Source organism: Phyllobates terribilis, unplaced genomic scaffold (assembly GCF_046119375.1).
Source record: "Phyllobates terribilis strain yellow unplaced genomic scaffold, ASM4611937v1 Scaffold_13__5_contigs__length_258822181, whole genome shotgun sequence".
NCBI lineage: Eukaryota > Metazoa > Chordata > Amphibia > Anura > Dendrobatidae > Phyllobates > Phyllobates terribilis.
This window is the reverse complement of record NW_027362773.1, coordinates 132,859,989-132,872,597: the sequence shown is the minus strand read 5'-3', so window position 1 is coordinate 132,872,597 and position 12,609 is coordinate 132,859,989. Positions and strand designations below refer to the sequence as shown.

Here is a 12,609-nt window from a genome sequence, read left to right as displayed (position 1 = left end):
GTGTAATGGCTGTGTCTGACCGTACAGGAACATGGTCTGATCATACCACATCTCCTGGGCAGGGGAGGAAACAAAAGAGAGTATACAGACATTACAGCAGGGGATCACAGCTGATTCTTTTTGTGAGGCAAAAAATTCCCCTGCCTGTTTTTAAACAATGTTTTACATCAAAGAAAGAATCAGCTTCAACCCCGTGCTGTAATGTCTGTATACTCTTTTGCGTTCTCCCCTGCCCAGGAGCTGTGGTATGATCAGACCATGTTCCTGCACAGTCAGACACGGCCATTACACAGTACACAGCAGGGGAACATTTATAAGATTATCTCAGCACAGGAACATTTTATTTAAACACATCCAATTGTGGAAGTTATAATTCTTCCAAGATCTATTGATTAAAATGAACTTTTGTTCTCTGGCCCTCTTCTGGTTCCCATGACTTGAGATCAAAGTAACTGGCACACGCAGGGGTTTATGTGCGGACCAGAAGTTGCTTTCACAATGTACAGTAAATCTATAAATGTTCGTTCGGAGGTTCCATAGACTTATATTGGTGGAAACAATGACACTGTGTGATCCGGCAAATGAGAGAAGCAGTCATGTGACTCAGAAAAGGACCGGAAACTGGGGGGGGTGGTGATAGCTTCACATTTTAGTAGAATTAGGTCAATTTATACATCAGTATGAAGGCAAAGGCACATACATTTTGGGAAACCCCCATTAAAGAGGTTTTGCCATGGTCAAGGGGGTTACAAGCTACTCCTCTTTACATATATTCTAAATTCTATAACTAATAAGGAACATATTGACTCCCGCTGGTGCCGTGTATTATATGAAAAAATATAATAATGATAGTGCTACATTTTAGTACAACAATCGTTTCATTCCAGGAAGAACATACAATGTGACATAACTAGGATCTGAGTGGTAGATACATCACCTCTATCCTTCGATCTCTCAGTTGTGCACCACTCTCTTAGGCCTCTTCTAGTTGTCTGTTCTATCTATGTGTTTCATAAATATTATAAATACCCATTAGCATCTATAGTACTCTTTACATGTCTGTCCATGCTTTTTGCGGTCACTGAGATTTTTGGTCTGAATCAAAATCACCCATAGGTCCATGAAAATTACAAACACCACATGGATGAAATCAGTTTTTAACATTTTAATGGGTAGGAGAAGCTTTTACATTTTTTTTGCTTGGGGGCACACAAGAAAATCACTGATGGCAAAAATGGATAAAACTGACCAAACACTGCTGAAAGTCAGCACACTGATGAAAATTTATATTTTTTTCATACGAGAAAAATCTGACAACATCTGAATGAAGTCTTAGGTTTGGTGTTCAGTTTAATACAGTCAGTGGACCAGTTTTTGTGAATTGTTCCTTTAAATTCTAAGAATTATGAAGATTAAAGCATAATTATATCTGTGAATTTATTTTCTTTTTTTTTCAGAGATATATATATAAAACATACCTTGCTTTTTACAGTCAATGTTTCCATTAGAGGAACAGACACTAAAATAAGAGGAAACAATTATTCCTGTATGTAATGCTTTTATTATAAATATCAGAAAAATATATAGTGCTCAAATCAATACTTTGTAATATTTTAGTTGTTCTTAATACACGTTTGAATAATTTTAGATGTATTCATTAATTACTCAGATAGATCTCTTCTCCAAGTAATGCTGAAACACTGTGTTAAGCATAGTGCAGAGTGGGTTCAGTCTGGCAAAGGGACTATCTCTTTCTCTTCCTGTGTCAAGCACCACCCACTCAGGGCCTATCCTTGCCAAAACACAGCATATGCGTTTTTCTTAGGAGGTTTCTTCGAAAACAAGTAAAATTTGATATTAATACAAAAGTTTCCTTTTTACCCAGTTGGTTGTGATTTTACAAGCCAACTAGGTCACTTTAAAATTGTTGGCTAAATGCTTGAATTGATCTGGCATGAACACTTTAATTTTCTAGGGTAAAAAGGGGATTGACAGCTTGGTCCCATTGCATTGTGCTTTTCGTATCATATGTACATAGTCACACTGGTAAAAGAGTGACAGCGACCCTTGAAGGGCTGGACTATTTGGCTGATATGACTTGTGACTGATATTGTAGTTAAGCACCATTGAAATTAATGAAATTTGGTTCTAATATCACATACAACCTAGGGATGGGTAGAGCATTATTTTTGAAAGGAATCTTATTGAAACCTATGTTATACGAGGTAACATTTACCCTTGTGTAGAGTGACATGCCTCTCCTAGCATGCCAGTGTGAGGAGGCTTATAAGTCATGCAACACTCTTCTGGGAAACACTACAGTTCAAATTTGCATATCTAACCTATGTTATGCAAATTCTATACAACCTACTTTAAATCTACAGTCTACTGACAAATATGCAGGGATCTAGGAGGACTTCATTACCCACTCTCCTTGTCTAAAACAACTATTTTACCAACCCTGCCTAGCAATTTCTATTTAAGCTCTTGATAGTCAGTCACGTCATAGGTAGCGATTACACTTCTTAATTCTAGGATCTCTGTCTCTTTGGAAAACTGAGATCTTTGATGGCTCTTTGAAGAATCTATCCATCTATCCAGCTGAGAATCATTGGAGACTTAGCCGCTACCCTCATGGATGTGGATTACAGGTTTGATGTCTAAGGGTGTCTTCACACTATGTTTTTTCTTTTGGTCAAAATGGGCAAGCTCTTTTTCAGACATCTTTTTTGGAATGGACCCATTCAAAGAAATGCCTAAAAAATGCTTTGTTTGTATACCCTAGTGAGCTTCTGTCTTGGCTGTTTCAATAACGTCTATAGATTTATGTGATGAGACCACTGTGCAGACTCAGTCTTGCAATTAGTATCCACCATGCAAAATTGGACTGTATGAATTAAAAATAAGATTGTGTCTCATCTGCCCTAATTACCAACAGCCTCGTAAAAGTCCAATTTCTTACCATTCGTAACATTCCTTATATTGAGGAACTTCTTCTCCAGTTTTGTAATGAACATTATTAATATAGCAGCCACATTCTTCCCTGGTCACACATTTCTTGTTTGTCTCATCGAAAATTGGCCTGTTCTTTGGACAAGTTGGGTAGCAGCCTGAAATCAAAAACATGCACAAGTCAAATACAAAAATGTAATTCATCATGTAGGGATGAAAAATGGAAATATGTCATATGTTATAGCTTTAATGAAATATGGAATTCTCTATTATTATTATTATTATTACTCCAGGTCACTTACCTTCCAGATAAGTAATGGTGACATTAGAGTAGACGTTGTTGATGGAGCGGCAGGTTTGTATATCGTGATTGCCACATGGATGATAATGCCACTCACATTCATCCTTAGGGTTGTAGTAGTCACAAAATATGGCTATAATAAAAGAAATAAATCTATTTATTGATCTCTTGCTGCAGTAACATGTGATATCTATTAGTAAAGTTCTATTTTTATGTAAGTTATTAGATTTTGTAGCAAATGTAAAAAAAAAGAAAGAAAACTCAATAAAATTGTCTGACACTTTTTCAGGAGCAAACATTCAAAATCTCTGATTCCAAATTATTATTATTAAATCTGTGTAAAGCTGGCTGCAATCAACTAACAATTAACATGTCACCTGTCAATCAACACATAGTGAGAGTTAGAAGGCAGACTTTGACTATATTGATACTTTTTTTCTCTTTTATATGCACCTTCCATTTTAGACCCTTGGCATAACACATTTTATATATTTTGGCCCAAGTATTTCTTTAAATTTTCCCTTGTAGACACTGTATGACATCATAGATTATGTAGGTACTAGTGGACTTACGGCATATGTCGGGTGTCCTCCAGTAGACGCAGGCTTCTGCTTTGGTACACTCCTGAGCATACGCAGCGACTGCAGTACAGAAGCATTCGCAGTCTCCACCGCTGTCACATGAGCAGGCGTCACTTACACAGGCCTCGTAAAATGGCTTAGGATCAACCTACAAAATAGGTAAAGTTCTTACTTCATCTTGATGTACATTATACCGACTGAAAAAATTTAATTATATCCATTTATATATTGTAGCCCTCAGTTTTTAGCAGCATTTTCGTCCTCTCAGCATTCCTATGGTGTTTTGTTGTAGTTTTTTGTACTTTGTACAAACAGGGGTGTGGTCCTTCTTTTGAGCTAGACATTTCATCTATATAGCTTCCCATGGGCAGGTGTCTGAACAGTCAATGTTCGGACACCTGCCCATGGGAATCCCTTATCTACATTGAAATTGGCTGACATGAGGTGAGGTTTTAATACTAGAGACAGTATAGGACTATCCCGATTAGGTACACCTTGTCGTGGTGGGATGGCTTTTAAGCTTTTTTGATCAAAATACTGTTAACTAAGTACCCTATGTTATTTACATGTAATATTATTATTAACTTATTTATTTACTACAGGGTATACACTCACTTTATTTTTTTATTAAATTTTATCTATGTTGTAATCTAATATTACACATCTGCTACTTTTTTCATCTAGGCTCTGTACCTTACAATGACATGGTGTGAAAACATGGCTTTTGATTAAACCACATTGTTTCTCAGCCCAAGAACGACGATGTGGGTTCTGACTACAAGGGTTGAGTATATCAGTAGCATCAGGACAGGAAGGATCCACTTTCCAGCTGTTTCCAAATTCCAAAACATCCACAACTTGTATCATGTGTCTGGTCTTAAAATCATTTTGTGAATTCTCATCAAAGTTGCCACATAAACCACAAAGTTTTCCCTGGAGAAAAGCAAAAGAATCAAATGAAACTTTGAAATTAAGAATGTAATCCTTTAGGATATTGTATATAAATTGTCAAAATTTATAGTTTAATTTTAAGATACACAAATATATGCTTTGACTGACAAGTGACAAATCATTACATTATTTAACCTGCTATTAATAACAAACCATATTATAACATACTATTACAAATGGATTGGTACATTTGATGGTCACTTTCTCCCATCCCTCCCTTTTCTATTATACTTACATTACCATCTTTCTACATCATATCTTCACATAGAATATTATAGGTGAATATAGTATTCATGGTAAAGTCCCTAATGGAGGAGAGTGGTTTAGGAGTTAACTGAATATACACACGTGGTCAAACTTGTTGGTACCCCTTGTTTAATGAAAGAAAAACCCACAATGGTCATAGAAATAACTTGAAGCTGACAAAAGTAATAATAAATTTAAAATCTATGAAAATGAACAAATGAAAGTCAGACATTGCTTTTCATCCCTGCTTCCACAGAATTAAAAAAAAAATTAAACTCATGAAATAGGCCTGGGCAGAAATGATGGTACCCCTGAAAATAATGTGACAAAAGGGACATGTTAAATCTAGTTGTGTCCACTAATTAGCATCACAGGTGTCTACAATCTTGTAATAAGTCAGTGGGCCTGTATATAGGGCTACAGATACTCATTGTGCTGTTGGGTGACATGGTGTGTACCACACTCAACATGGACCAGAGGAAGCAAAGGAAAGAGTTGTCTCACGCGATTAGAAAGAAAATTATAGACAAGCATGATAAAGGTAAAGGTTATAAGACCATCTCCAACCAGCTTGATGTTCCTGTGATTACAGTTGCACATATTATTCAGAAATTTAAGATCCATGGGACTGTAGCCAACCTCCCTGGACGTGGCCACAAGAGGAAAATTGATGACAAATCAAAGAGACGGATAATACAAATGTAACAAAAGAGCCCAGGATAACTTCTAAAGAGATTAAAGGTGAACTTCAAGCTCAAGGAACATCAGTGTCAGATGGCACCATCCGTTGTTGTTTGATCCAAAGTGGACTTCATGGGAGACGAGCAAGGAGAACACCATTGTTGAAAAAAAATCATAAAAAAGCCAGACTGGAATTTGCCAAACTACATGTTGACAAGCCACAAAGCTTCTGGGAGAATGTCCTAAGGACAGATGAGACAAAAATGGAAGTTTTTGGCAAGGCACAACAGCTCTATGTTCACAGACGGAAAAATGAAGCATATCAAGAAAAGAACACTGTCCCTACTGTGAAACATGGAGGAGGCTCTGTTATGTTCTGGGGCTGCTTTGCTGCATCTGGCACAGGGTGTCTTGAATCTGTGCAGGGTACAATGAAATCTCAAGACTATCAAGGGATTCTAGAGAGAAATGTGCTGCTCAGTGTCAGAAAGCTTGGTCTCAGTCACAGGTCATGGGTCTTGCAACAGGATAATGACCCAAAACACACAGCTAAAAACACCCAAGAATGGCAAAGAGGAAAACATTGGACTATTCTGAAATGGCCTTCTATGAGCCCTGACCAAAATCCTATTGATCATCTTTGGAAAGAGCTGAAACATGCCGTCTGGAAAAGGCAACCTTCAAACACGAGACAACTGGAGCAGTTTGCTCATGAGGAGTGGCCAAAATACCAGTCGAGATGTGCAGAAGTCTCATTGACAGTTACAGGAATCGTTTGATTGCAGTTCTTGCCTCAAAAGGTTGTTCAACAAAATATTAAGTTAAGAGTACCATCATTTCTGTCCAGGCCTATTTCATGAGTTTAATTTTTTTTTAAATTCTGTAGAAGCAGGGTTAAAAAGCAATGTCTGACTTTCATTTGTTCATTTTCAAAGATTTTTAATTTATTATTACTTTTGTCAGCTTCAAGTTATTTCTGTGACCATAGTTGGTTTTTCTTTCATTAAACGAGGGGTACCAACAATTTTGACCACGTGTGTATATCTGATGGGCTAGATCAGTGAATCGGTTAATATTAGCAATCCTAAACCCAAGCCGACCACATTGTCCTCCACAAGTTTGGAAAACATTACATTTGTCAAAATGATTCAGTAATGGATCAGTGATGATTTTCATTAATCTATGGCTGATAACAATGGTTACATGGGCCATTATGTTCTATACTGTTCTTCTGCCATCAATTGCCCTACACAGCTGCACATCTCTTGCCTGTCCATCATGTTATATACTGTACTGTTCCTACTGTTACCACTACTACTGGCAGTAGTCAACCACACATCTCCTGCCTATCCATGGTATCCTATATCTCTACTGTACTGCAGTTGGGGTTGCTAGATGAGGACCGACAGAACCGGACATCTCCTGCCTGTCAATATTTTATACTGTGCTGTTGCTACCATTGCCATTGGCAATAGACTTTAATACATTTCCTGCCTGTCCATCGTGTTCTATTATTTAAACTGCATTGCTTCTGGGAATCCTACCCTGCACAGTTAAAATATTAGAACTTTGAGAATGATAATTATTGAATGGCTCCTTATAAAACCACATCTTCTTCCTTTTCCAAACTGTAAACTTGTTGCTGATTCCCCCCAAAAATTGATAATTTTTGGAAGGCCTTGTTAAAAAGCCATTGTTTCTTCACTTTACAAATAGCAAATCTGTTGCTCATACCAAATATCTGAAGATTTTGGATGGTTTGTTAAAATCCATTGCTTTTTCAAGGGCCATACTGTCTTAGTAGAGTGGGCAAGAAATTTTAACATTTTTTAAACACAAATGTAATTGCTGCAAAATAAAAAAAAATCTAATTTGTTGTCAAAGCTGAAATAAACCATTGTTTCTTTGACCTATTGTTGCATCTACAGAAACAGAAACATTAGTTTTATTTCACTATTTTTTGTGAATTTTACTGCAGCTCCAAAAAATAAAAAATGTTTTTAAATTTAACAGGTTCACTGAATGAACTATATGCCATCTGGGTTCTGGACTGTTGATCTCCATTGCTTCTGTCTGAGCCCTGGTTTTTCCCCATTCCTTAATCAGGTTATGAACAAATACCAAACCTGCTGCTAGTCCACAAAAAGTGATGATAAATACATTTTTGCTTATGGTTAAAATAAACTAAGCCATTGCTTTTCAGTTTGCAAACCCCAAATTTGTTGCTATTGTCCAAAAATATATAATTTTTGGCCCACCGTTTTTCAGAAAGTCATGTATTCTTCCATAAATACCAAAACGAAATAATTTTTTTAACTGTTTTTAAAGTGATTATCCGGGAATTTATTTTTTTTTCTCCTTGGAGCTAAGAACTTACTGACAGGTAGTTGCTAACCACCTGCCTGTTCTTCCATCCAGCTTATAGCGATCACGGACCACTTGTTCAGCAATTTTGCTGTTTCTTGTGACATACTGTTCATAGAGCAGAGGAGAAAGGGAACTGCTCTATCAACAGGGCATCACTGTTAATGTTATGCAGATTGGCAGCCAGCTCCCCACTTCCTAACTGTGGGGAGTTGGCTGTCAATCAGCATGATGTCGGAAGTCACACTCCATCAACATAGCAAAGCAAAAGAAGAAGAGCTGCTGATGTGAAGCCAAAGTAAGCTGGTCAATCGCCGCCTAAGCTAAGAGAGATCATCAGGACAGAACAGGCAGGTAGTTAGCAACTACCTACTGGGAAGTTCTTAGCCCCATAGTAAAAAAAAAGAAAAAAGTCATGGATAACTCCTTTAATTTTAAAAAGCATAACAATTCCAACAATCTAGAATGTTATTAAACAGGCTAATTGTTACTTCTGGACCGGTTACCAATGTGTTTACCCACAGCCATATGTGTTGAGTTCACTTTGACATTAAAGAGGATGTCCACTACGTTAGCATTGATGACCTATCCTTAGGATAGGTCATCAATGTCTGATTGGTCCGGGTCCAACACCCAGCACCCCTGCCGTTCAGTTGTTTTCGGCGCCGGCCACCTGCCGAAAATATTCACTTGCGAAGCTGGCTGTCTTCTGTATTGATTTGAATAGGAGGCGGGTGTGTAGTGCACTGCGGCTGCCACTACCAGAAAACGGAGCAGCTCCGCAAGTATTTCCTGCCAGTGTCCGCTGCTGCCGATACCAATAACAACTGATCGGTGGTGGTGCCGGGTGTCGGACCCCGGCCGATCAAAAATTGATGACCTATCTTAAGGAAAGGTCACCATTGTAAAAACAGTGGACAGCCTCTTTAATAAAGCTGTGTTTGCATTAAATGCATGAAAGGGATTGGATACAGTCCTTGGAGACCTCAGAGTGTTAGATATGTATTTGTCTTTTCAGGGCAATAGTAGACTTTGCAGTACTTACAATTTGCGGCAAACCAATTTAAAAGAAAAAAATTAAGTGAAGCTGGCAAATCAAATTTCAAAACATTGGCTCATCTCTAGTCAAAATAAATGTTATATATATTTTAGGATGTCAGTATTACATTCTGTAAAATTTTAACCCAGCAGAAGTGTTTATTGTTTTATTCATATTCTAAAAATACAATGACTGAACCCCATTTATCAGATACAGATCATCTTACCTTATATGCAGGTGACACCTTGATGAATATTGTAGTTTTCTTGTCCCAAATCAGAAGAATACCATTACTCGCCTCAATGACCACATAAATTCCCACTTCACGGGTTAGATAATCTACACGTTCTCCTCCAAGTTGGGTAGTTGTTAATACATGCTTTTCTGATAATTTCAGCATGGTATTCTACAATAAGTAAATTATATACAACACAGTACTTTATTATGTTAAAATGGCATTTATACAGCCATTCATGTCTTACTCTATACGATCCAATTCATACATACCCCAAGAAACACCGTCATAGACTTCGAACATGTAACTCCAGTGGTACCACATGGGATGTTCTCTGTGAGGACTCTGAAGCTGCCGCCAGAACTATCAGTCTCACAGTAGTCCTAGAATCCATTATAAAGGTGGGTGTACATTGTGAGATACACATAATGAAATAGAACACAATAAGTGACCAATTTCAGCTTTCCTAGTGACCACTAGGGCTTAGAGCCCAGGGACACCAAATGATCGGCTAATCTCTGGAGCAGCTGCATACTGATATGGTGAAACCCAGTTGGTACAATACTTCAATGGGAACATTCAAATGAGGGAGCCATTACATGAAGATTTGCACATGGAAAATCCACAGTGGATTACATTGCTAGTCATGTGAATGCAATTTAAATAAACCAAAATTTTCTGCTAATCTTAAAATCAGCTGCATGTCAATATTTGTTGAAGATTTTAATTGCTGATTTTGCCACTTTTGATGTACAAATGTGAGATCCAATGCAACTGCTGTACATATGCTGATTTTGCAGTGGATTAAAGATAGGTTCTGTCTTCCAAGTGTGAGCCCAGTTGTCACGCTCACCGGTGGCACACGTGGTTTGTGGACCCACAGTGTCATGGGGCCAGGCTTGCCTAGGAGGGGCATAACTAAGCAGCTACCTGGTGTTCACTGGAGCCCCTGATGGTGGAGCCAAACTGGACCTGCAGGTAGCTGCCAGGTACCACTCCTTGGCAGTCCCTGGTACTGCAGCTGCTGATCCCAAGGGTTGGGTTCTCTGGCTGGGTCACGGGAGCGGAGTCACAGACAGTAAGTATTAGGAGACTTTTGGACAGTCCAGACAACGTGAACTTCGGAGATAGGTTCTCGTTCAGACACACATGTCTCGGGAAATGGTTCAGGTATCGCCGGAGCGGCTTCAGGGTCACGATTAAACTACATAAGACTACAGCGATGATACTGAATAAGAAATTAACTATATTAGACGAAGTATGGGCACCTGGCAACATACTGTTGCACACACACTACCACTAACAAACTATAGGAGTTGTTCAGGCACCTCCCTATTTGGGAGGGTGCCTTTTATACAAGATGCCTCCCAGCTATTGGCTTGTGGCATTTTTGCATGGGCGCACTCCGCCCCTTTAAGAGCAGGGGAGTGCGCAGGCACTAGGCGCTCGTCTGGGAGCCTGTGTAGGGTGCACAGGGGAGGGAGAGGAGCGCGAGGACGCTGCCGTGGCCAGGGTGGTGAATATGTCGGCATCACCGCATGGAGAGAGCAGAGGAACCATGCGGGGGGCGCCAGCAGTGGATGTTACACCAACTAATATCTTCCTCATCATTTCTCTACATATATTTTAACCAAATCTTGACTTCTATACAATGTTTTCCTTCTACATGAGAGTGAGGAACTTGTTTTTTTTTGTTTGGATGATAAAGTTAAAAATGAAACATGGAATATATTAATAATTTATGATTAGTATTATCACATAGTGGGTCTATTACCTGGGCAGCCACAAATTCACAATTCCCATCAAAGTCATAAATTTTATTGTCAAACGTAATATAATGGCCATCTCCATAGATTGTACATGTCCCATAGCAGACAGTATTTGTGCAGGTCCACCTTCCTCTCTGACATAAACTATAAGAGAATACACAAAGCAACAATAATTGTATCACCAAACTTCTCGCCATATAAGTGTTTATGAATCTGATAATTCTCGAACAGTAAAGGACAGATAAAGACAATAAGGATAAAAAGCTTTTTAGGACCATGAGTGCAGAAGACCAGGAAGTATTACAACTCATGATGTTACCATCTTTTGCAGTCTACTTCGACTTGAGTTCCATGGGGATAAATGTCTTTATTATGAACGCAAGGGCATCTATCTTCGGGAACACAGCCTCCGACTCCATCATCTAAAAGTCCATTGGGGCAGACACATCCTGAGATGCACTCTGTCTGAAACTGTATTGAAAAAAATATAATTGTATATTATTAAACATTTTCAACTTCTTGGCAGTGGTTAAGAATGAGACAGATTATGCGGATATCATGGGGTCCTTGAAGATGGAGGATTGGTAGGTCCCATGCCCTTGGAAAACTTATGAAGGGCTCCTCTCCTCAAAGGGATGTACACAAAGGTTTGCGAACGACCAATTATATGACTTGAAATATAATACATCGTGTACAGACCAATAATGCTCAAAAACATAGAACTGAGAAACTTAAGAAGGATTTTATTGTTAGCATGAATGGAACTAGGAATTGATCCACAGGTCAAAGTATGTGGGGGTGGAAGCAAAAAAACAAACTAACCCCAGCACTGCAACAGAGGTCCCATTTTGATCTTTGCTATTGTCACGTGTGTGTCAGGTTTGACAGACAGTCATACGGGGTCCGGCTGTAGAAGATCGCTGCATTTGGCCTTGCAAACATCTTCATGATCTTTTCATGATCCCTCTCGCTTTAGGACCCAGGATCCTCACCTTGCTTGGGGATTATACCTTTAGGACCCAGCAGTGATCTTCACCTTCTGCTGCTAATTAGCATGCCCTTTTTGTATTCTTAAATACACTCAGTTTCTCCAGAGAGTTGCTGGTGATAGAGTGTTCTGATTCTATTCAGACCTGGAATTCTAGTAGTCGGCTAGCATTTTCTTGGAGTTCCTTCACGAATAGTTGCCATTTTCTCTCCGGTGTCATCTTGAAGCTAAGTGTACTCCCTTGTTTGTTTCCCCTGTGTGTACTTTAATTTTCAGTGGGGCTGACTAGTGCTCACCCCTCCCCCTCCTAGCTAGGGCTTAGCTTTAGGGTCAGCTAGAGCCAGGTTTCCTGCTCAGCGATAGGTTCAGAACCTATATAGGGTCCATAGGGGAGTCAGGGTTTGTCATTTCAGCTCTTTAGGGGTCTCCACTCCCCCTTTCCATACTTGTAGGGCACGCTTCCCTTTTCCTGTCGTTATACTCTGGGTTTTCCCCATACCCA

At 38.9% G+C, this 12,609-nt stretch overlaps 1 protein-coding gene across 1 annotated transcript in view; it reads right to left on the bottom strand.

The window, feature by feature from the left end:
- LOC141173622 (mucin-2-like) overlaps window positions 1-12,609 on the bottom strand; it is a 212,298-nt gene that overhangs the window by 120,654 nt on the left and 79,035 nt on the right. Inside the window, exons 19-28 of the mRNA XM_073657923.1 lie at window positions 11,439-11,590; window positions 11,125-11,263; window positions 9,623-9,733; window positions 9,342-9,521; window positions 4,528-4,767; window positions 3,826-3,982; window positions 3,255-3,386; window positions 2,963-3,110; window positions 1,479-1,519; window positions 1,316-1,396 (exon numbers count right to left, since the gene is read on the bottom strand). Of these exons, the coding sequence (XP_073514024.1) occupies window positions 1,316-1,396; window positions 1,479-1,519; window positions 2,963-3,110; window positions 3,255-3,386; window positions 3,826-3,982; window positions 4,528-4,767; window positions 9,342-9,521; window positions 9,623-9,733; window positions 11,125-11,263; window positions 11,439-11,590 (1,381 nt within the window). The remainder of the gene's footprint in view (window positions 1-1,315; window positions 1,397-1,478; window positions 1,520-2,962; window positions 3,111-3,254; window positions 3,387-3,825; window positions 3,983-4,527; window positions 4,768-9,341; window positions 9,522-9,622; window positions 9,734-11,124; window positions 11,264-11,438; window positions 11,591-12,609) is intronic.